Genomic DNA, 24,890 nt, shown 5'->3' with positions numbered 1-24,890 from the left:
CAGTCTTTTAATGGGGTATTTAAAGGTTTAACAGAAACTTTAAAGCAACTGAGGCTCAGAATGACTTGCTTATATCACAAAGCCCAACCTTGTGCACTGTTACTCTATAGCCCTACTGTTTTCTTAAGTGTCCATTTTTCACCCTCTCTCTCTCTCCCACACTCTCTATACAGAACAGGAAGTGGTATGTGGGTCAGAGCACATATGCAGAGATAAGCACAGGGAATCGAGAGCGTTCCCAGAAACGCACACACATAGGAAAGAAGATGTATAAATGGGAGGTTTTCCATCCATGACTTGTGAGTGCATGAAAGCTCCTGTGGTTCCCATCTCTCTCTCACACACACACACACACACACACACACACACACACACACACACACACACACACACACACACACAGACATACATATGCATATATACAGTAACTGTTATACTGAATTTGCGTACATGTGCAGTATCTCAAATTTTCCCAATGCAAACAACTTCCTCTGCCTGACAGTCATTCTTGGCCGGTGTCCAGCCAAACAGGCTGTGTTTATTTTATAAAAATGGCTGAAACCGTGTGGAAAAGGGACCACTCAAAACATTTTGGTGGAACGGGAGGAAAAAAAGTAACTGCCAAGACTCCTCAACATGTGTATTTCTCTTCAATGATTCATCTTGTATGAATATATAAACATGTCCCCATCAAATGCTCTTGATCCTTCCTCGTTCCCTTCTTTTTGATCTCTGAGGCTGGATATGTAGATTTGTTCCTGCAGGCCACAGAGTTACACCCCGAGCTCGTGATTGCCGCTTTTAATGTTTTACCGTGAACTAGATTTTTCAAAGGCAACTTCAATATGCGGCATGTGAGAGCCCAGATGTGCTGAAGCTGTAGAGTAAGAGCCTTATGTTTGTTGAGAATACTGCCATGGACTGTATAACCCAAACTGCTTCCAGACACTGGTTTCCAGCTGCTCCTGGGTCATGATTATCCAGAACCAGCAATTTTGATTGTTTGTTGTAATCTTTTTGTTTACTGATCAAAACTGTCAAATAGGCCAGAATACTTGTTGCACTAATACGAATCTGACTTTAAAAACAACACAAAAAACATTTTTTTAATGAATTTCAGAATAACTATTTATAATCTATTAACAGTGCTATACAAAAGTCTTAAGCCACCATTATATAGTAATACGCTATAATAGTTTCCACAATTCTAATAAACTTGAAAGTCAGTATTTGGTATGACCACCTTTATTCTTCAGCACGTCCTGCACTCACTGCATTGACAGTGTGTTTGGGATCACTGTCATGCTGAAAAATGAAGCTGTTGCCAATCAGATGATTTCCAGATGGTATTGCACAGTGGATCAAAATCTGACTGCACTTTTCTACATTCACACGTCCATCAATGTTGACAAGATTCCCAACACCACTGGCTCGGAGGCTGTCATGCTTTTGGACAAGATACTCACTGTTGTACCTCTGTCTGAGTGGCCATGTCTGAAGAATACTTTGAAAGACCCTCCTAAAGGGTCATCAAAATGTGCTGGCAATATGTCCCTATTGCTCTCTTGTAACACAAGAAAAACAAATTTTCTTAAGGTATGTCATACTGCACCATCACAGTCTGCTACACTGCTTCCATTTATGGTGCACATAATGTTGTGCTTTAAAGCTTTTCCCTGTAAACAGCCTTCCAGATTCTGAGTGGAACCATGTTTTAGACAGCCCTGCATAAAGACACAGACTTTAACACTGTCGCTTTCATCCATAACTCAGAGGTGGTCCCAGAAGTTAACTTGTGAGGTGTTACAGAATGATTGAACAGATAATTAAAATTAAATACTCAACAAACAAAAAAAATCAGTGGCTGAAACACTTTCTTTTCTTTCCATTTCATAATTAACTGATACTACAACATTTCTGAGGTCTCTAACAGTCCTGGAGGCTGATTACAGCACTACCATCTTTGTTACAAATGAGCTCTTATTATCACAGAGGACCAATTTCAACAAGGATAGAGTGGGATGCACATTAGATAGTAAGTCTTTAGAGATACAGATGAAACCAGCAGGGTCCTGAAAGGCAGACCGTACAATCCTCTTCAGTGTGACAGTTAACCCAGATTAAAGCTCTGTTGGTACACTCATTCCTCTTTAAGCCATCTGCAGGAACATTTTTCTTCTTGGCTCATTTGGCCATTGATTCAATGATGAGTAAAAAAAAACCCAAAAAACAAAAACAAAACATCAGCATGAGGTTACTTTAATAACATTTTCTGCTTGTATACACATTAAGGAACACAGAACTAAAAAGGCAGAAACAGCCCTCTGGGGCCCAGTTTAACTCTGTGGATCTCAAAACATTTACATGCACGAGTCTAAAATCATCATTAGCTAAAGTGCCCTGAGAGAAGTGAAAAATCTGCTTGCTTCAAACGTGACCTCCTCAAAGTTCATCTAATGAACAGAGACCACTGTTAAGAGTGATGGAAGCTATGTGATTATATTCCTGACCATTTTTGGAGAGAAAATATTGACATGAGGGTGTGGAATGGAGAGAGGCTGTGGAGTGGGGAAACTGTTTGGTGTTTATCTTGTATGCTTCAGAAAAGCTATTTATTCCATCACATGCAATAAAACTTAGTCTGGAATCAATTACAAATATGCAAAGTACTAAAAGTACTAATGTGCCAACTTCCGCGTGCAGTAGGTTTCATGATCAGGCCTACTAACTTTAAACAGATGTCTGCTTGCAGTTAGAACCAAATCAAATTTCCCTCACAAGACGCCTTTCCAGCACCAAATCTCACGTGTTTATCTATGTTCCAGTGTAATTTGTTTTCTGGATTGAAAGAGTGACTCTTTTCATCATTTTATCTATATAAAAATTTATTGGCTGACAATTACTAAGGCAGGTATTCCTATAGTCCTACAGCCACTGCATCTGTTTCAGTGGAATATAGCTGTTTCTGTAATGGCAGAATAATTTTACTTCATTCAATCCTTCTCGTGACCGGCGTTTGCTGCAGGATTTAACAATCCCACAGTGCAAGAGTGGTTTAGCTGGGATTGAAACCTGATTAAAGACAACAAAAGATTACAAGCGCATGCTGATAGGTGTTACTGACCTCGGTGACGTCCATGACCTTGATGGCCGCCAGCTGTCCCGTCTTAACATGTCGACCCTGCAAAGAAACACAGGAGAGAGGAGAGATGAGCAAAGTGGAAATCTGTATTTTTGTGCATTGTGAACAGCTGCTACCAATGTTTGTGATTAAAGTGTAAGCTTGGTTATAGGACAATTAAGAGCACAATGTGACAATAAAAGTTGCTGCTTTATTGAAGGCCAAGTATATGACTATGCAAATCGACGGTAGTGTCCAAGGCTGAGTACACATGGAGGCTTATTCAGCCGTTCCAAAAAATAAAAACCACATTTATAACAAGTTATTTGTCTCTACAATAGCGTGGAGAACCACAGGCAATAATCCAAACCTTTATCATTTCCAAACAGGCTGAGCACAGTGTTTCCAACGTGGACTGGTGCAAAGAATTAAAATGGTAAACTCATTTTATCCAGGCAGAGCAAACACAGTCTGAACAGCTTTTCCAAATTTAAAGGACATAAACAGCGTGAAATAGTATGTGACCTGAAAGAGGCAATAATGATACCATGCTTCACTACATGTGTGAGTAACTAGCCTGCAGCTCCACCATACTGCATGCATGTTTTTCATAATTTCAGAATGAATGTGACAAAACATGCAATAGGCTTGCACAACGTTGGATGTGTACCTTTCTTTTTTTTAGAAAAGAAGTTATTGCCAATAATTGTTGAGATAACCGCAAGCTTGTGGTCAAAGCAGTATTATCTCATTCTTGAGAGGCTTTCAGAAATACTTTGAGACTTCGTGAAACTCAGCACCAAAAGTATATAAAAGAAAAATGAAGGGGGCTTTAAATGAGCTAGAAGCTGGAAATAGATTATATGCTAACAATAACTTTTGGGAGCAAACTAGCATGTAGCAATTTTTGTTTTTGTTTTTTAATACCATGTAAAAATTAAACCAATAGCTTATTTTAAAGATATTGTGAAGACTTCACTTTTTATCGACTTTTTAAAATATTTCAAGCAAAAAATAATTACTCTGAAAGGATAAAAAACTAACAACTTACATGTTGCAGTTGCTCTAAAGCCCCCTAAATTAATTCAGCGTTAGGGCCACTGGGAAAGAAAAAAAAAAAGTGGGCATGTCTTTTTTTTCTTCTTTTTCTTTTCCAGAATTCTGAGAAAAAAAGTCAGAATTCTAAAATAAAAATAAAAATAAAAAATCTAACTTTAATGTCACAATTCTGACTTTTTTTCTCAGAATTCTGGAAAAGAAGAAAAAAAACAACTTGCCCACTTTTTTTTTCCAGTGGCCCTAATCCTCTTCTGTAGAAAACAACTAATAAATACTCACACTGACAAATACTAATGAAGCACTAGCTACTTGAGCAGTTTAAAAAATAGACTGTAAAACTTAAATTTCAACCATTTGGAGAGCTAAAATTTTGCAGTTCACCATGAAAAGAACAAAAATTACCAACATATTTTTCCAGGTAAAAGAACACACCGTTCAAGTAGTTTTCAGATGCCAGAATAACACCCAAAGAACAAACCTTATTCTCACACTAGCCTACATAGCATTACAGGAAAGGTACACAGCTGTTACAGCCTGAACAAGCAAGCACTTTTGAATACAGCAATGGTGTAGAGATAAACAAACTCTTCCAGGAAAGACAAACACAGAAAGGAAAAAATTTGAGATGATGCAATGCTTTATGACTGTATTATGTGTGTAGTGCCTGTGTGCGTCTGATCAGGTTTCCTTTGTGAGAAAAGGCACTGTGACACCTGAACCACCAGCCCCAACGACTGAGTGATGAGAGATTAACCCATTTCAGTTTAGTCAAGGGGGGCGTGTGTGTGTGTGTGTCTATGTGTGTGTGTGTGTGTGTGTGTGTCTATATGTGTGTGTGTGTGTGTCTATATGTGTGTGTGTCTATGTGTCTATATGTGTGTGTGTCTATGTGTCTGTGTGTGTGTGTGTCTATATGTGTGTGTGTGTGTGTCTATATGTGTGTCTGTGTGTGTGTGTGTCTGTGTGTGTGTGTGTCTATGTGTGTGTGTGTGTCTATGTGTGTCTATGTGTGTGTCTGTGTGTGTGTGTGTCTATGTGTGTCTGTGTGTGTGTGTCTATGTGTGTCTGTGTGTGTGTGTCTATGTGTGTGTGTGTGTGTGTCTATGTGTGTGTGTGTGTGTGTGTCTATGTCTATGTGTGTGTGTGTCTATATGTGTGTGTGTCTATGTGTCTGTGTGTGTGTGTGTCTATGTGTCTGTGTGTGTGTGTGTCTATATGTGTGTGTGTGTGTGTGTGTGTGTCTATGTGTGTGTGTGTGTGTGTGTCTATGTGTGTGTCTGTGTGTGTGTGTGTCTATGTGTGTGTGTGTGTGTCTATGTGTGTGTGTGTGTGTGTGTGTTTGTGTGTGTGTCTATATGTGTGTCTGTGTGTGTGTTTGAGTGTGTGTCTATATGTGTGTCTGTGTGTTTGTGTGTGTGTTTGTGTGTGTGTCTATAAGTGTGTCTGTGTGTGTGAGTGTCTGTGTTTGTATGTGTGTGTGTGTGAGTGAGTGTCTGTGTGTGAGTGTCTGTGTTTGTATGTGTGTGTGTGTGTGTGTGTGTGTGTGTGTGTGTCTATAAGTGTGTCTGTGTGTACGTTTGTGTGTGTGTCTATAAGTGTGTCTGTGTGTGTGTGAGTGAGTGTCTGTGTGTCTGTGTGTGTGTCTTTATGTGTGTGTGTTTGTGTGTGTGAGTGTCTGTGTGTGTGTGTGTGTGTGTGTGTGTGTGTGTGTGTGTGTGTGTGTGTGTGTGTGTGTGTGGCTGACGAAAAAGGTCAAGGCTGATGGAGACAGCAAACTGCAAAACTGACAGGAAAACAAATCTCTGATGGTGCTTTTTGGTGGGGACTATCGAGTTACACTACGGAACACAATAAAGGATACAGGAGGACTCTGACTTTTCTATAGTACGGTACTAGATTTCGATATTCTGTTATTTTGTGACCTTTACTTTATGCCTTCTTGTGGCAATGTGGCTCTTATCTCAAAATCTTAAACCTTTCTCTTTATATAATCTTAACAAAATATTATAAGAGAAATAAAGGACAAACAAATGAGAAATAAACAGATGTTTTTAAATGCAGAGAGGAGATAGAATATTAACGTAGTACATTACTGAAAATGCTGAGAATGAAGTAGCTACTAAACATCAAAAGGATCAAGCTGTTTTGACCATTTACATAACGTGACATCATTTTAAAAAGACTTTTGTTGCTTAAATGTAGCCCAATTTAGGTTCAATAAGCCCCACATACATTCTAGCACATGAATTAACTATACAAATGTTTATTTTATTTTCTCCAATGAATATAAACTTCGACCATCAGTTACATTAAAAAAAAAAAAACATTTTGCAACACACTGGCGAGTCAGCCACTTTGTTAAATCCATCGCCAATACTGTGATGAACTTTCTTGTGAATGTCTGGATGCTAGCACGCTGCTGCAGTGGCCTGTAGTTTGCATAGAAATGTGAACTTATCTGCAAAAACTCGTTAACTACTAACTGAGCGATACAGAAACTTCCAGAAAGTCCAAACTTTTACTTTGAATGAAAATGTCTCTATCAGCCTCCATCAAGCTTAAGTATCTATCTTACTGCAGCGCTGCTGAGTCAAACGTTTCTAAGCCATGACACAACCACACTGCAGGTTTTCCCTATTATGTACTGATGCACACAAACTAACCGCCACTAACAAATGCTCTCACAAGGAGATTTGCAGGCACAAAAGTATATGAACCCTCACTATTCCCCCGGCTTACTGCCTCCTCAGTGTGACCTCACCACCTGCATTTCAGACTTTGCATTTCTTTTTCTCCGAGCCATGTTTAACAATTTGCTGTCAAAGAGAATAGCAGGTAGGGTACCAGCCCATTTTAGCTGATGATGCAGTTTGTAAAGGCGGCAGGATGTGTCTCACACACACACACGCACACACTGCAAATACTCTGAAACGTCTTATATTAACTCCCTGACAAACAATGGAAACTCAAGCAGACACACACCTTACATTCCCCATACACTCACACACCCGAGGCTCAAAGATTGTATAGAAGTTGTGTAGATACTGATGAAATCATGAAACGAATGTGTGAGAACATATGCATCTCCCCCCCCCAGGTTTTGTTGCATACAGTTAATGTGTAAATATGAACAAATATAATTACGACTGTGTGTGTGTCACAGACTAAATTACTAACAAATTTCTACGCGTCTGCATCACTCGCCTTTGCATGTGAGAAAGGTGACCTCAGCACAGCACAGACTGTTATAATTACAGACACGACCCCCCCGCACTAGACAAGCATACAACGGTTAAAAGATGACATCATCTTCTTCCCAGATTCTTTTGTTCAAAAACGAGACACAGATATACGCACACACCTGGCCTTTATGAAAAACCAAAAGACAGAAAAAAAGCCAGAAGGAAGAATCATCAGTCTTTGGAAATAACAAAGACTTCCAGAGAGGAAGAGAAAGAAATTAGATGTTCACACAGGCTGTCCAGTTTTGCAACAATATCTAAACATGTGGTTCTAAAAGTGGACCCTCCAAATTGCCTCAAATCAAATCTGCTTGTAGGCCCATCTGAAATGATTTACTTAAAGGATCCTGTCTTGTGTCTATTTACGTAGCTCTTGAGGCAGAGTCCAAGAAGAAGTGGACAACATTTCAAAAAGCACAAGTGAAATGTTTCAGTGACATTAACTCTCAGTTTCACTCCACTATAAAGCATTTCTTTGTCTGTAAGGATGATGGTCTTTTCCACAGCAGTGGAAAAACTCAAAAACCACCAATGTCAAAAACAGAAAACATGAGCAGCCCATGTTTCAGAGTAGTCTATAAACTTTTATCACTGCCCCCTACTGACAGTCCACAGCTTCAACATACAAATGCAGGTCTTTAAGGCCTAGCAGAAGCACTCATGGACGTCTGAGCTGTAGGATTTTTATTTTTGTTTTATTTAGATAAAAACTGAAACATGCTAAACTACTGAGATCACGATTCATTGTGCTAGCCCCAGCATCTTCAGTGTTGGTAAGATTGAGTCACTGCACAGATGAAACACATTCAAAGAGAAAAGGAAACAAAATCGCTGCCGGAGGTTAAGACAGTTTATATATAGTTTGGATGCTCATACCACTGCAGTAATAAGGACACTGGATTTTAGGGGTTAAAACATCAGTTACTGCCTTAATAGACACTCAGGCATATATTTAGTTGCCAATCTTCCAGTTTTAGAGTCTTCCACTTTAGAGACAATGTTTTTTTCATTTCAGCACATAAATCGTCACAAAAGATGACGATTTACCAAGCTTTACTCGTTGGGTATAAACCATATGGTTTTTAGCACTTAAATCAAAACTGAAAAAATAAAAACATTATGACTGCTGCTGCTTTTTTTCCTCCGAGAAGAAAAGAAGATTAAAGGGGAACATTAAACTTCAGTCAATCCTTCATTCTGCTTTTTAAGAGCCCTTTATTGCCTAACTATGAATGCAAATAGTACAGTTACTGAAACTCTCTGTTAACACCTCCCAGCTGACTCCATGCCCCATTCAAACATGATATAATCTTTCTGTCATCCGACTCTCCCATGACTAGCACCGTGATCTATCCATTCAACGCTCAGTCAATTCTCTGTGTGGGATGTTTGGACCAGAGTTTCCTTCATCATGGAAAAGCCTGCAGGGCTTAGGAAGTGGAGAGGAGCTGGTTTCAGCAATGAAGTTCGGCTCATATTTCCTTAACAAGTTTTTTGAGACAGCCTTAAGGGAACTTTTGCAAGTTTGAGATAACAATACACCCTTGGTTTGGGAGCTTTTTTACATGGATGTACTGTGTACCCTTTTCCATTAAAGGTTTTTTTAGTGCCATCGTCCAATCTTAAACTGGTTCTATGCAACTCCAAAGACTGGGGATGCCAAAAGAGCTTGCACAATTTAAGAGGCATTATGAATGGCTTTGCATTCATATACTCATTGATAAATATAAAAGTAGGTAATTAAAGCAACAATCATCAAAGACGAATGAGCACCATGACAGATGAAGAGTCGCAGCCTGACCTTTAGGGATTCCTTCACTCTCATTGTTCATCTCTCCAACCAGAACCCACCAATGGTTTAATGAGGACCTGACCCTAGAGTTCACAAGGATCATTCAGGTAGTGTGACCTTTGACCTCAAGCTACAACTTCAAGGGGCAAGGGATCCAGGTTATTTTCACTGAAGTGAAAAGCTATGTCCACATAGAAGGCCTGGTGTTTACAGGACATTTGCCCCATCTGTTTCCACAAATGATGTGTCAAGGCAAGGTAACCAGATGTAGGTCATCCTCATTGTACAAGTGCTTAGTCCCAACACACATCCCCTCTACTTACAGACAATAAATAAAATCCGAGCTTAAAAAAGCTCCAGGTCATGTTTAGAAAGTCGACGATTATCTGGTGGATACACTGACATACATATACCATAGGCCTGCACAATAAATTGAAAATTTATTGTCATCGCGATATCAGCCTGTGCGACGGGCCCATTGCAAAATATGGCGTAAACTGCGATAATTGGGTACATTAAAATGTTTACACACGTGCTTTAAAGAATTTACCAATCAAAGAAACCCCTTTACACATTTGACCAGTCGAATAGAGCCCTTCACGGCATTAACCAATCAATGGATTACAGACCCGCCTCCTACGTAGGTGGGGAGCGAACAGCGCTGCATTAACGAGTCAGAGTTGTAATGGCTGACTATGGCTACTGACTATGAACTCGTGGCTAAAAATAATAGTACCTCGCTTATTTGGAGGTACTTTGGATTTGATAAAGACGACGTTCTCCAAACACAGGTGCTCTGCAAAACTTGCCGAACACTCGTGGCAACCACCAGAGGAAACACGACTAATCTCCACCATCATCTTCAATACAACCACAGAGAACTGTTTGAGCACGATCTGATATCATCGTGTTGGTGTTGTTCCCAGATCAACATAGTAAATGTTGTTCCAGGAACAACACCAACACGACGATATCAGATCATCCACTGTTTGAAGAGTTCCAGAAAGACAGGGCTAGCCAAACAAAGGTTGCTAATGTTAAGACAAAGAGCGCAGCAGTCCAACAGCCGTCTCTGTATCAGAGTGTTTCAAGTGGAACTCCTTATGAGAAAACGTCGAAGCGCTATAAAGAAATAACAGAGGCCATTACACATTTTTAGGCTAAAGACATGATGCCTATAAATACAGTTAGCAGAGAGGGCTTCACTAGTCTGATACATAAAATGGACCGGAGATACCGCATCCCCTCACGAAACTACTTTTCCCATGTCGCCATTCCACAAATGTACGAAACATGCCGCAAGACCGTCATATTTGAACTGAGCCAAGCTGAAAACTACGCAAGCACTACAGACCTATGGTCAAGTCGTACAACGGAACCATATATGAGCTTCACAGTGCACTTCCTCACCGAAGACTTTGAACTGACAACACTGTGTCTAGAGACTGCATTTTCCAGACTCTCACACTAGTGAAAATATAGCCCATGTATTAAGTGAGGTGCTGGCCAGGTGGGATCTTAAAGAAGACCCAAATTTTTTTATGGGGGCAATGTTTCAATGTTAAAGTGCACTTTGTTGCTACGCTGCTAATACAGCAGCTTTCTTTAAATAAAACTGTTGCAGTAAAACAGAAATTATGTATTCTGGGTTTGTTTGTTTTTTTGCTATTTATTTTATCGCAAGTCACATCGTTATCGCAATATTGATCACAGTTATCGCACATCGCAGATTTTCCTAATATCATGCAGCCCTAATATACCAGATGCTCATTTATCAGACGGTTACTTATTTTAACTTCCCTGAAATAACTTTCTGCAGGTTTAAGGTGTTCAAAGTGCATGCAATAGAGATGGAAAGTCACACGGGCTTCCTGTTATATGTAAGCAAGAAATCATGACTTCTCAACCCACTGGACCCTGTAATCCTCCTAACAGAGAACATTGTACGGTTCTCACTGTGCTACATTACAATAAAAAATAAAAGTGTCATTTTTCTTTTTTTCTTTTTTTACAAGTGCCCACACAAAATAAGTTTGAAGCTGAAGAGGTTTTACTGCAGAGCGTGCATGCTGCTTTCTCGTGGCTGCCCTTTACCCTTGCAAAATAAGACCACACTCTAGACTTCCTGCCTCATATACGTGGGCTTATCACAAACTAGGAACCACGGGGACCAGCAGGCTGTGACCGAGCGCCACCACTTCCTGTCAGGTTTAAGATATTTTTTGCCCTATAACCAATAAAAACACATCTCTTATCATTGATTGACATCTGTTTGACTATTACACACCACACCACACCAATTATTTCACTGACTTTTTGTTTGTTTAGTTTTTTCCCCCTGTTGCTTTTTTATGGGGGGGGGCACACAACACATTTAGTGTTGCTGGTTTGCTTTAAAAACCAGGAAATCTGGTTTTACATTTTTTTCCAGCTGCTGCTTGGAAACGGCGGAAGTCTGGAGAGATATAAAGAAGAGCGAAGACGAGCAAGACGAGGCTGAGAATCAGAGGGTTAGAAGGCGAGGAAAAACAAGAAATAACAACATGAGTTGGTGTGTGTGTGTGTGTGTGTGTGTGTGTGTGTGTGTGTGTGTGTGTGTGTGTGTGTGTGTGTGTGTGTGTGTGTGTGTGTTACAGATAGAAGCCAGATAGAATTAAGACAAGGGGGGGGGGGGGAAAGAAACTGTGCGACTTCCCCCTTAAGGAAATGCCAAGGAAGTGGAGTCATTTTAGAGCCAACACACACACACACACACACACTACAAATTGTTGTCAACTGTACACATAGTGCATGTTTATCTTTAATCTGAATATATACCTGATTTTACTGGGCATACGTGTGAGTGTACATGCATGATCCATTTCAGGACAAAGCGTCCTTTATTGTGCCCCTCTGAGCTTTCGGGGCATAGAGAAGGAGCCAGGTGCAAGCTTTAGTGCAAACACAAATACTTTCACAAACACATTCACATGCACAGATGCACAGAGAAACCCCCAAAACAAACACACACATATAGAAAGATGTGCACAGGCAAACACCCTGCCTATTTCTGCAGCTCGGCAGTGTGAAAACCATCTCGCTAACAAGTCTTTATTGATCAAACCAACAACGTGTGGAGTTTTGAAAAGTCTTGAAACCATCATGACGATGATGGGCTTCGACACCTATGAGCGAAGCTGCTCAGAGGAGGAATTTAAACTTTTATTGCTGCTTCCACATCACAGCTGCTGCTCAGTTCTCTTGTCAACAACAGTGACAGTGTCGATCGCTAACCCTACGGTGCTTCTATTCTCGTGGGGAAAGCACAAAAAAATACAGGCACACATACAATTTATGAAGGTGTCATAAGGCAGGAATTCTCTTTTTAGTTAGTGTGTGTCACAGTACATAGTTTCCAAGCACACCACTGTGTATTATTTAGAAGCAGGGCAGTTGATTATTTCTGCTGCTCATTGATCTGTCCATTAAGTGCATAAAAAAACAAAATACTGTATGTGTGTGTGTGTAACTGTTCTCCAAACAGTCGCAGTTGGGAAACTTCGATGACAAAAATCCATCTACCATCTGCCATCAGTACAAACGGACACCTGTTTTAAGCTGTAAAACTTCAAGCAGCTGTTTCAGAAAATCCACCCAATCAGCTCGCATTAAATATGCAGACGAGAAGCCTGCATTTCATATCATTTACTGTCTTAACAGTAAATGATATTATTCTTCAGGCAAAACATTTTTAAAAGTCCTTTTTGTTATCCCTTAAAGCCTAGATAAAGCTCAGCTTTTACTTCTTATTTTGGCCATTATAGCACCCAGAGTGTCTCCCAACACTGTAACCTGACATTCACGATTCACTCAAAGGTTTGGTTGTGTGGCTCAAGCAGAGGAGCTTATCTGCATCACTTCCTCCTGGTTATGACAGAGTACCGTGCAAATGAAGAAGACATCACTTGTGTTGATCTACTGCTTTGTGACAAACACCCAGTTAATGCAGAAAGCTTGTATTTTTGAGCTATTTTTATCAGTGCCCCCTGAGGAAGACTGCAGCTGCCATCTTTAATGGAAAGAAACAAGAATAATGACAGTCAGAGATTTTTTTTTTTTAACTAAAAACATTTTTCTGCCTGATAGTAGACAACCAACCAGTGTCAAATCTCACGGAGCTGAGTCATATTTGTGGTGCTTTCTTTGTTTGTGACTCATTCATTCCCCTCCTCTTTTTATTCCCTTATCTTAAACTTCACCTTCGCAGATGGGGAATGAGCTGCATTTTTGCTATTTCTATATCAATTCAGACTGGAGGATTTTCATTAATCTACAGTACCTACCAGGCTCCCGCCTTTGTCTTCTCCTTTGTCTAATGTATGTCTGTTTCTATCATTTCTGGATCTACAAAAATCACTATTTATCAGTTTGTTGCTTCTCCCAAAAACAGGAAAACAACGAGAGACTTGATAAGATGTTAAGCTCAGTTTCTGCTTCTCCTTTGCTCTGCCTTAGTGTTTAAACAGGGAGCTCTGTGTAAGTAGGCCAAGAAAACAGTCTCACTCTGGGGAGCAACACAAAGACACGGAGAGGGGGAGAGAGAGAGCGAGGTTGGTCAGTAATAAATCTCCATTGATTGCTGTGATCCAGCTAAAATTCAAAGAGTGTCTGCACCTGCACTAATGATGACCACACACACTTACAGAGAGACTGACACTATCCTTTTGATCTCCACACACATACAGATACCACAAATCTTTAGTTTCAGACATTAAAAAAAGAAATAAAGAAAACAGAAAGGAGTGAGGACATTAACGTATTACAGAAAGGTGAAAAGTGGATAGGTAGGTGGGGGAGACAGTTGAGGGATGGGGGGGGTTGGCCAGCGCTGCATAGCTGCTGTAATGAGATCTAGTGGTAGTAAGGGGGTTACATTCTGGGCAGTGCCGCAACTTTCCATAACGTAATGACCTATCACCCCATTTTTAGACACACTAGGAGGACTGACGGTCACTGAAATGGATATCGCTTATGACCAGGCCGACAAACCACAACATCAGGGCTTTTCCAAAGCTGTTCACAGGCAGCTGGGAAAATGCTGAGTGCCGCAAAAATTTTAATCCTGCACCTGAAGACGAGCAGTATAGTGGAGGTAACCTTTCATGAGCCCAAACCTCTACTGAGACCTCAAAACCTTCCAAATTTTAGTGCTAATGACATTAGCAAAACATTGCTTCCTACTGCTCCAAAAGACACATTAAATTCAAGTACCCTATGATAATTAGGCTCCAAGTCTGAAAAAACACAAACAAAAGACAGACAGCTTCATTTGACACAAGCTTCAAAGTGATGAAGATGAGTGGAGGTGTTGGAGCATTTTGCGATTGTGAAGGCTGAGGACGTCTAAACACAAGATGGCTTAGCATCCTTTTCATCACGACATTCCTCTAGCAGCTCCTCTGAGCCTGGAGGATCAGCAGGAAAAACACACCGATACAGAGGAGACAAAGGCAGAGAGCACGGCATGAAGGACAGAGGAGAGGCAGATCTGGTATGAAGACGTGAAAAACACTGAAAGTTGAGCACATGAAGGCACTTCCCAAGATACCAATGTTTTGGTGGTCTCCTGCACTAACAAAGATCTACATGCATATAAGGACCAAACTGATACAAATGCCCACAATGACTGTTTAAATGTAACATGTGAAACTGAGTTTAGAGCGAGTCTTTTGAGGCAACTCTCAGATATTAAATAAACATTAAATTTTTTAAAAATGCCTTAAAAAAAAAAAAAAAAAAACAGGGAGCCACCTCCTCTTTGCTTCATCAAACTGTCTCCAGGTCTGAAGCCTGTGGACGGAGCCCAATGAAGCGGCCGAGCACGCTGGAGGAATTAGCTAACTGTCGGACACCATTACCCCCGTTGTTACTGAGATATGGCACTGACTCCGCCTCCACACGCTGTCCTCCCTCGCCCAAAGAAGACACAGTAGAGCTTATTATTCTCTTTCAAAGGCTCATTAGTGTTGATCTTGGCTGACTGAGGGTTGCAGAGATATGAATCGGGGAATAGCACACTATTAAACAAATCCTGTTAGAGAGGCCTGCTCGGAGGCCTCGAATGAAGCTTAATAAACTGATGGAACAATGTTTGCAGGAAAGAAGATAATACTCCTCATCGGAGAATCATTACTGGAAATTAAATTCAGCAGAAAAGAGGGAGTAAACGGAGAAGTGGGTGACAACTTCTTCCAGTTTAGCTGAATAAAGCACTAACAATACCAGAGTTTACAGTTCAACTGCCTTTAAAAGACAATCTAATACATGGGTATACTGTTCCTGTAAATGGTTATCTAGGAATGTGTTCTACAATGGGATTCAATTATCTTCTAACTGGCTTCATGCATGACAATTTGACCAACCCCCGCTTTGAGCTAAGACTTGGAAGATCTCAGCAAGTTCGGGACTGCTGTGGACTTTTGTACAGAAAGTAGGGCTGCTCGATTATGGCAAAAATGATAATCACGATTATTTTCACTGAAATTGAGATCACGATTATTTGACGATATTTATTTAACCCTTTAAGACCTACTATAGAACCAAGTCCACCAGAGCTTATATTATTTTTTTTACATGCTGTAGTGCCATTTGTGGGAGCATTTCAAGTTGCTATACATCAATACAACTGTTATAGCCCATATTTTAATAATATGTATGCATTAAGTCCATAGTAACTACATAAATTGCAAAAAAGTGCAATAAACTACAAAAAAAATTGAAAATCGCTTTTGTTTTGTTTACATATATTTCTACTTGGAGAAATTTAAGAGGTTTATCCCTCAAAACTTTAAATACAATAAAGTTGCAAAAAATAGTTTCCCACCACAGGAAATTTATTTTGAGTGTCTTCATAGTTTTATTTTGGAGATACAGCAATTTTTATATACTGCAGGAAAAACAAAAAACAATCCTATGATGCAAGTTTGCAAAGAAAACAGCATGTGCATCATTTCACTGTGGGAAGTGTTACGAACAACTGATCGGAACGGCAAAGCGTGTTTCTGGAATATTATGTTTTTGTTCCTGCAAGCGCTTTTTATGCAATTTTTGCAAAGCTATATGTGGAACGAAACCGTGACCGAGGACAAGCTGATGGCATCAGATGTAAGTACAACTCCTCCGGTTTCATATGCAAAACAAATTATTGCGCTAGCTTACACGGTTCAGGTTCTACAGGGATTTAACAATAGTTACGCAAAACGGAGCATGCTGCTCTGACCGGCTTTAAAGGGTTAACAATGACTTTAAAAAAATAATATAAAATAGTGTGCAACACCACTGAAGTTTTTTTTTTTTTTTTAAACTCTCTTTTCAACCAACGGCAGTCACTCTCCAAATAACTTCTGCTTAGCTTTCCGAGCTTCCCTCGGGTCCTCTTAAACAGCGGTCTCCAACCTTTTTTGCGCCACGGACGGTTTATGCCCGACAATATTTTCACGGACCGGCCTTTAAGGTGTCGCGGATAAATGAGGGAGGGGCTAATAATCGGCTCAGTCATTTTTAATGATCGTTGAAAGCCCAGATCGTAATCGTGATTAAAATTCGATTAATTGAGCAGCCCTAACAGAAAGTCTCCAGAAGACTTTTCCACATGACTTTGTTGTCACCTAACGTGGCCTGGCCTATCACGAGGACAGAATCATTGTTATTGTTTAGAGCGATAAGATTAGAGAGATGAGGGTGGCTGTAGCTCAGGTGGTAGAGCAGGTCATCTACTGGTCGGAAGGTTGATGGTTCGATTCCTGGATTCCCCTAGTCTGCATGCCAAATATCCTTCGGCAAGATATTAACCCCAAATTGCTCTCCGATGCATCCATCGAAGTGTGAATGTTACTTAGAACAATGTGTATGGGTGAATGCACAAGTTGTGTAAAGCGCTTTGAGTGCTCAGAAGAGTAGAAAAGCGCTATATAAGAACCAGTCCATTTACCATTTATTTTTAGCATCATAGTATTTGCTTAAAATCACCACTATGGTCACTAAGGAAAGCCATAGATGTTAAAACAAAGCTTTTTCTCAAAAACTGCATAACCAGCTATTATCATCATTGCTGCAGCTCTAAAGAGAGGCCTGTTCACATGTTGCATGTTGACTGGATCAGTTGTTCCTAACGTCACAAATGATATTTTAGGGAAATCCCAGTTCAAGATTGGTTTTATTATTCAAAGTCAGTTATGAGCTGTTTTCTTAGCTACTCAGGAGGAGTTTTGTTTCCACTGGGTCAATTTGACTCTCAACTTCTTGACTAATTTAAAGGAAGCAGGTTGGCTGCCCTAAATACTCTAGTCTCAAATTATATTCTGCCTTTTGAATTAAAGCTTTCTTGTAACTGCTGTGTGTTGTAAAGTTTGTAAAAGGTAAACACCCATCTATCCATATTTAAAATCTCCTTTACAGTACTTTCACAAACACTCCTTGGCCAACAACAACAGCAGTGATTAAAAAACAGAGGACTGATGGGGGTCATATACAGAGTGACCATTTAGGAGGTGACCTAGGTAATGTAAACTACAGCATCTGTTTTTATCCTTGTCTCACTGCCCTCTGCAGCTCCCTTGGTGACCCATAACTCCCACAATCTTTCTTATCTTCTCCCAGGCTTAACAAAACCTCCACCCACCAAGCCGACATGAGACGAGAGACTGTGGCTGTTTACGTTTTGCTTACAAACTAGAACAGGAGTTCATCTAAGGGACACAGAGAGCTACTGACTCAAACCTTTTTAAATATTTTCACACAGCTTTAGTCAGCAAAATTAAAGTGGGATTTTTCACATGTTCATGTGTTGCAGTGAATGAGGGGGGGAAAAAATACGGATGACAATCTTATTCATTAGGACTCCGTAATATTAAGTAACAATAATCTCGATAGATTGATTTCCAGAAACCATTAGATACCCAAACAGCTCATTCTAATGCAGGGAGTCTGTGTGGGCTTCGGCAGCTTAAACTATTAATTTCTTTTACGTAGTTTGGGGGTTTAAATGCTCTCATGTCCCACAGTGGGTTCCCAGCCTAATTTCAGCCTAAAACACTTCAAAATGCAAATGATGTGAATGAAAATGTGCTATGGAACAAGAGGATAATAACTGACTCTAAATCTTGTTGAAGCACGGCCGAATAATCCGCACGGGCCAGAAGCTGCAAAAAAGACAATGCTGAGCCTAACGAGAGCAGAGCAGGGAAGTCTAAAATGCAAACTCAATTAGCTCATAGCTGAAGGTGGTTTAAGTCTGGTTACCCTCTGAAATAAGTGGGCGGGGGAGTGCTAAGAGCTAAGCTACCATCATGACACCCAAAAGCTTTCTTTTAGGAAATATAACTCTAAAGTTCCTTTGCATACTTCTTCTAGGTACAGAGAAGAGAACTTTAAAACCTGATTGCAAAAATAATTACAATACAATAAGAGCAGTTAGCTGTTGGCTCAACTACTCCGAAGCCCAGAACTGGACATGTTAACCACCTTTTAAAAGTATTTATATTTGCAATTATCTGACGCTTCCTTTGTGTATCAGCAGATTCTTCAGTCATTTCTCAGTGAGTAAAGTTATTCTGTTATATTTATATTTGGCACTAATAAGATTGCTGTGTTTACTTATGAAGTACATTAACCAAGATGCGTAGCATTAGATTGTAACGTACTAAAAATATATAGATATTTTGCATTTCGTAATTTTTTTTTGCTTTAATGTTATTGTGGTTATACATACTTCAGGTACCACTAATGCTGTTTGAAAATAAAAACAAGAGAAAATTGCATCGTCAAGATAAAAATAATGGAATAAATAATCAACTGAAATCTGTATGTTTTTTTGTTTTTTTTAATGAGTGTGATTTGTTGCAGACATCTCTGCAACAAATCAGCCAATTGCAAAACGTCTCTATTGAATATCAAAAGGGCTGACATACATCACACAGAGCCGGCCTGCTCACTCAGCTGCACAGCTCCATCTGAGGGGGAAACAGAGCGCAATTGGAAGTGCAGCATGTGCATCCGATCAGCCATGTCAGACAAGGCTCGTTTTGATGGCACGCGTGTGCAGTGGTGATCAGCTGTGTGTCCCTGTTTGTGCTGTGCGAAAGAGGCCGGTGGCCTACTTTCCACCACCACTGATGCAATTTGGGCACTGCTACGGCGCTCTATTTAGATTCAGTCTAGCAACTGAGGAACAAAGACCTGCAAACATGTACGTGTATTATAGACTAATTAGATAACACTGCAGTATTTACATGAGTTATTTTTAACAATGATTACAATTCAAATAGTCATGAGTGAAACACAAAGTAAATGTGTGAGATTGGACTGCTTTTGTGTGTGAATATTTCCACATTTTCTTGTGCATGCAGAGCAATGTGGGAGCATGCCATGAGAAAGTCCACTGACTAGGGCTGTGCGATATGACCAAAATCTTATATCCCGATATAAAAACTCTATCGTCCCGATAACGATATTAATTCACAAAAATGTAACATTTTCTGTCAATTCTGTGAATCTCGGGTTGCTGAAGTGTTTCCAGCTGGGCGTCGTGTACCCTGAGTCGAGTGTTTTAACCCAGCGGTCCCCGGTACTGGTCCGTGAGAGTTGAGGCTCAGGTGTGAAATGTATGGTTTTCAGGGTTTTTATCGGTTTTCAGCGTTATTTTGTTATCGTTTTTATCGTTAACTCGGTTTTCCTGGGTCTTTTCACGTGTGTTATGAATAAATCTTCTTGTTTTCGGTACCGGTACTAGTTTTATTTTGTTGTATTTATCTGGCGACACCTTAAAGGCCGGTCCGTGAAAATAATGTCAGGCATAAACCGGCCCGTGCCGCAAAAAAAGGTTGGGGACCGCTGTTTTAACCGATGCATGAAACGATACATTTTTAGACATAACTTGTAACGGCCGCCGTTTCCTTAGTGCGTGTTTATTACACGGCGTGCTGCGGGGAAAAGCCGGTTCTAACGTTTAAGGTTTATTATTTAGCACCTGACGGCTGTTTTTTGCTTCTCATCCGTAAATACTCTGCATACTTTTTCACGTGATTCAGTCTCAACAGGGTCTTGAGCTTTATTGTGAAAGGTTTATGTGGAAAATAAACAAGCGGACACGCGGTGGTTTTACCGTCGTTGTTGCTAACGACAACGCATAAAAACAGTCGCTTGTCCGTCCGTAGTGTGGTTATATTAAATATAAGAGAAAGAGAGAACTTTAAGAAATTAATATAGCCACTACAGTGACCATCAAAATGATGAAAAAATATTGCTGTAAAGTTTATTTTGCGACACCACGAAACAAACGATAGCGTAATATGAAATGATAGACGTTTTTATATCGTCATCTGATATATATCGTTATATCGAACAGCCCTAACACTGACTCTGACAAAAAATAAATAAATCAAAAATCCACATAATAATTTTTCTAGGTAAAATATAACATTGGCATGAAGACTATAGTCAAAGCTTAGTCTAGCGAGGAGGTGCACTGAAATGTAACATTACTGGGAAGAGGTAATGTGGGTGTTTTGTATTGATGAGAATTCAACAGCAGTGTTACTGCTGTGTATGTTTTAGCTTTTACCAGTATGGAAAAAGCTGTAGGGCATTTGCTTTAGTACCTCTGTGTGTGTGTGTGTGTGTGTGTGTGTGTGTGTGTGTGTGTGTGTGTGTGTGTGTGTGTGTGTGTGTGTGTGTGTGTGGGGCAGGGAACTAATGTGCTCCTTCCCATGATGCAGCAGCCTTTCCATCAGCTGTAGCACATGGCGTCACCATGGAAACAGAGCGAACTGTGACAATGAGAAGGCAACAATGTGATTTAAAGATAGGTCAAAGGTCAGCAACATGTCTCACCTATGCAGAAACATCAATGGCTAGAAGAAGAAGAAGGGAAAAAAAACATCCACACACCAAGAAAATCAGAAGCATGGCTATGATCGTGGGATCACAATCACAAGTGTCAAATTTTCTAATTAAAAAAAAAAAAAAAAAAAAAAAGGTGCATCTGACGGACATTTGCATCTAAACATAGTTTTCTTTACTGGTAGCACACCAGTCTATATCAGTCCCTGAGTCTGATGATCCTTTCTGGGCCAATAATGTTGATTATACTACTCACCAATGCTTTGTGTATCAACTGTGTCAAGTTTATGTTCCAAGCTAGCCACATTACATCATGTATACAGTGCGGGTTGTTAGCAGGACTGAGTGTAATTGCAAGTGGCCACATAGTTCCACCCCGCTGCTCATTCACAATACGAAACACCCACCTTATTGTGACAATAGCTTACTTGTTGTCCAAATAAACATGTTCTTGGATGCGCTTAACACTCTCTGTTGTGTGTATGTTGCCCTAAAACCATGTCAGTCTCACCAGACAAACACTGCTCAGGTCTACGCTGCTTCAAAAGTCAGGCTGTGGACTTTTAAGCACCTATGATTCACACCATTAGAATGTCTTTCCTAAACATTTTAGAACGGTGACCTCATTTTTTCCCGCAAAGAGGAATTTTCAAGACCCCCTAGGAAGTTGCTACCAAACAGAAATAACAAGAAATGCAGATTTCTTTCAAAAATGGTAACAAAATCACCACCTTTACTATAGCTAGCATAATCATACTTATTGCAGCGTCATCCCTAAAGGCCCCATTTTGAGCCAGGAAAAACCCCTGATACTAATGATACACAACAAGACACAGGAAACGACAGGAAGGGAGGGCTGTGTCCCTGCAGTGTGTAATATATAGATGCATCTGACTGGGCAAAGCAGCTAGGCCCGGGTCCAAACCAAACCTTGGCTCTCCTGGAGATTCTGCCCTTTGATAGATGGTGCATAGGGTACTGCAGTGTTTAGTGTGCTGGAAGAGCTGGCATATAAACAAAATCCTCTGAACGTACAAGCGGAAGGAAAGGAAGGAAGAAACAAAGACGGGAGGGTATCTTCAAAGAAGAAAGTGTAAAGTGTGCCAAGTTTTTTTAAAACAGGACCAAAGAGAGCGATCGTGCCTCTCCATGAATCTTCTTCTTCTTTTCCTGCTCTGTCATTTAAAGCACAAGTCTGGACCGTGTTCCCTTCTGAAACATCCCTTCAGCCCAGTTCCTAGTCATGCTCAGCTTCGACATCGCCTGCCTCCAGACAGGAAGCTATTTGTGGTTTGTTGTATAATTGTGCCATGAGTAGCATTTTGTGCAACCTGTAGATTTGGTGTTTCCTGCAATGACTTCAAGGTTGCAGCCACTGATGCCAACTACACCCTCCATTTTCAGACACAAGGGCAGGGCGATATCCAAACCACTGGAACTTTCTACCCTGGCATTTTTTATCACCCCTTCAAAGGGCCTGCAAGAGTAATGAAGGGGTTTTTCTTGGAGGGGGCAAGCTAGGGGGGCTCTGGCTCTCCCCTCGCTACTAAATACAGGGCTTTACAATAGCGAGGAGTGAGGTCTGAAGGCGGTTTCATTCACAGTGGGCTGTAATAAAAGAGAGCGGCTCTTTTTTTCCAGTGCAAGGAAGGGTGAGGCGCACTTAATTAAGACAGAGATGTTTTAACCGCCTGTGAAAACACACAGCTGAAAAAAAATAAAAATGAGGTGGCGGCCGCAGGAGACAGGAGAAATTTTAGACTGAGGGTAGGCCGACACTGGATATTTGTCATCGGAGATCCGTCTCTTCTGCGGTCCATGTTTTTCAGTTCTGCTGCACTTATGCACGTGACAGAGCCATAAAATCCTCCAAGGGCTTATGGAAGTATTTTACCTCAAAGTGAGAAGTTCAACTTGAAATGTCCACTGATGACATCAAAATCTCAATCACTACCATAAATCCCTGGTCTGCAGCTGACACTCAGGAGATTCACAGATTTAAAAAAAACAAGATTAGCTACAACGTTAGATTAATTTCGTTTAGATCTTACTCAATATTTTATCAAAAAAAAAAAAAACAAACAAACAAAGAAAGAAACAAAAAACACTACACTGTCCAGGTCCAAGAGAGTAAATGGGTAGCTGAGGCAGCCTCCCACTTCCTGGTCTTTCAGGAAGACAGCAAAGCTTTCTCAAGCCAGCAATGAGACATAACTTGAGTCTGCCATGGGGTCTTCTTTGGACTGGACATGCCTGAAACACCTCTCCTAGGAGGCATTCAGAAGACATCCTAGTTCAGATGCCTAATAATTGGCTCCCTTCAGTACAAATAAGCCACAGCTCTATTCTGAGCCCCTTCCAAATGACCAAGCTCTTCATCCTAAATGGTGTCTAATGATACCACAGTGATATTTGTACAACTTCAATAAGTCTACAATCTAGATACCACACAGCCCAAAAAAAATTGGTTCAAATTTTACCTTTTCACAATTTTTGGTTAGCAGAACCAATCAAAGCTTCGGATTAATCAAAAATAAAAAACAAAAATTTTGTTTGGCTGGAAGCAGTCTAAAAATCTAGCTTTGAAAGATTAAAGAAGGAACAAATCAACACAAAGAAGGTTTATGTAGGTAATCAGTCATCCAGGTCATACAAATCTAAGGAGCTTGGAAAGAAAAGCGAGTGGTCTTCTTCCATCCCAGAAGCTTTTCGGACGAGAGGTCAAACGTCTTCAAGAAACGTAAAGAAGTTGCTTTTCTTTCCGAGCTCCTTAGAAACACAAAGAAGGCTGTCTCCAGTGTGGTCTGTGTGGCAAACATTAGTGAAGGTCAACATACAGACGCCAAAGGTCAAAGTAATAATGGTGTGTAATTTCTCTCTTCAAAGTGCCCCCACATACCAACTTGTCAACAACGATGGATTTAAATTAAGAACATAATACCGATGCCAGATCCTTTTAATTTTCCTGCAGATCTAAAAGCTCCATTCTGCATCACTTTCTGTAAGTCAGATAGCTTTACACCCTCCCCTATACAGCGTGTCAACCTTATCCACAACGGCCACTTTTCTGGCTCCATTCTCAGTTATGTCACAAACATTATTACTGCTTTTCCAGGGCTCTGTTGTTTGAAATCTCTATGCATTGAAAAGAAGGAATTATTACCACATGACTGACTATTGAGAGCAATAAAAGGCCACACAGCTGAAACTGTCAAGGGTTCAGTTTAGTGGGTAAAAATGTTCCTTCACAGCAATATAGAGCTGTTATGCACAAAGCTGTGTGCTTATGAGAAATTAGGAGTAATTCAGTCAAATCCTAAAGTCAACAGTAACCAAACAAAAGCTGGTTCACTTCTTGATGAGCTGTGCTGCTGAGGGGAGGGAGGCTGATTTGGCTTGGCTAGCATCATAAACCCACATGTCCAAAACAGCCTGTAGAAACTTGGAAATGACAACATTTTAAGCCGTGGGACACAGCAAAATAATACCCTCCTTCGAAATATAACTAATAAAACTTATGGTGTTACGTAGAGGTGTAGTACGTCCATACGCATGCCAGATATTTAATAATTTGCTAATTTGTTTTTAAAGCTGTACTGTGCTGACTTTGTGTTCTGCAGACCAATGTCAGTGGGTGGCACCTTTAATAACAGTGAGTTGCCTGCTGACCTGGATTGAGCTTGACCCAACCCCTTCCTTCTGTCAACATCAACACACTGGCAACCAGCTATTTGACAAATACAGTTCGCAATTGTGCATGGACAACAGTGCATTATACAGCAAAAGCATGAGCAGAAAC

At 40.3% G+C, this 24,890-nt stretch overlaps 1 protein-coding gene across 2 annotated transcripts in view; it reads right to left on the bottom strand.

Annotated features, from left to right (window-relative positions):
- LOC146650514 (mitogen-activated protein kinase kinase kinase kinase 4-like) overlaps nt 1-24,890 on the bottom strand; it is a 104,440-nt gene that overhangs the window by 54,212 nt on the left and 25,338 nt on the right. For both annotated transcript variants that reach the window (XM_085384919.1, XM_085384917.1), the window contains exon 3: nt 3,125-3,181. In XM_085384919.1, the coding sequence (XP_085241045.1) occupies nt 3,125-3,181 (57 nt within the window). The remainder of the gene's footprint in view (nt 1-3,124; nt 3,182-24,890) is intronic.

This window comes from Rhamphochromis longiceps, linkage group LG16 (genome assembly GCF_057381845.1).
Source record: "Rhamphochromis longiceps isolate RC_006_pf linkage group LG16, R_longiceps_female_GT1.1, whole genome shotgun sequence".
Classification (NCBI taxonomy): domain Eukaryota; kingdom Metazoa; phylum Chordata; class Actinopteri; order Cichliformes; family Cichlidae; genus Rhamphochromis; species Rhamphochromis longiceps.
This window is presented reverse-complemented; position numbering and strand designations above follow the sequence as displayed.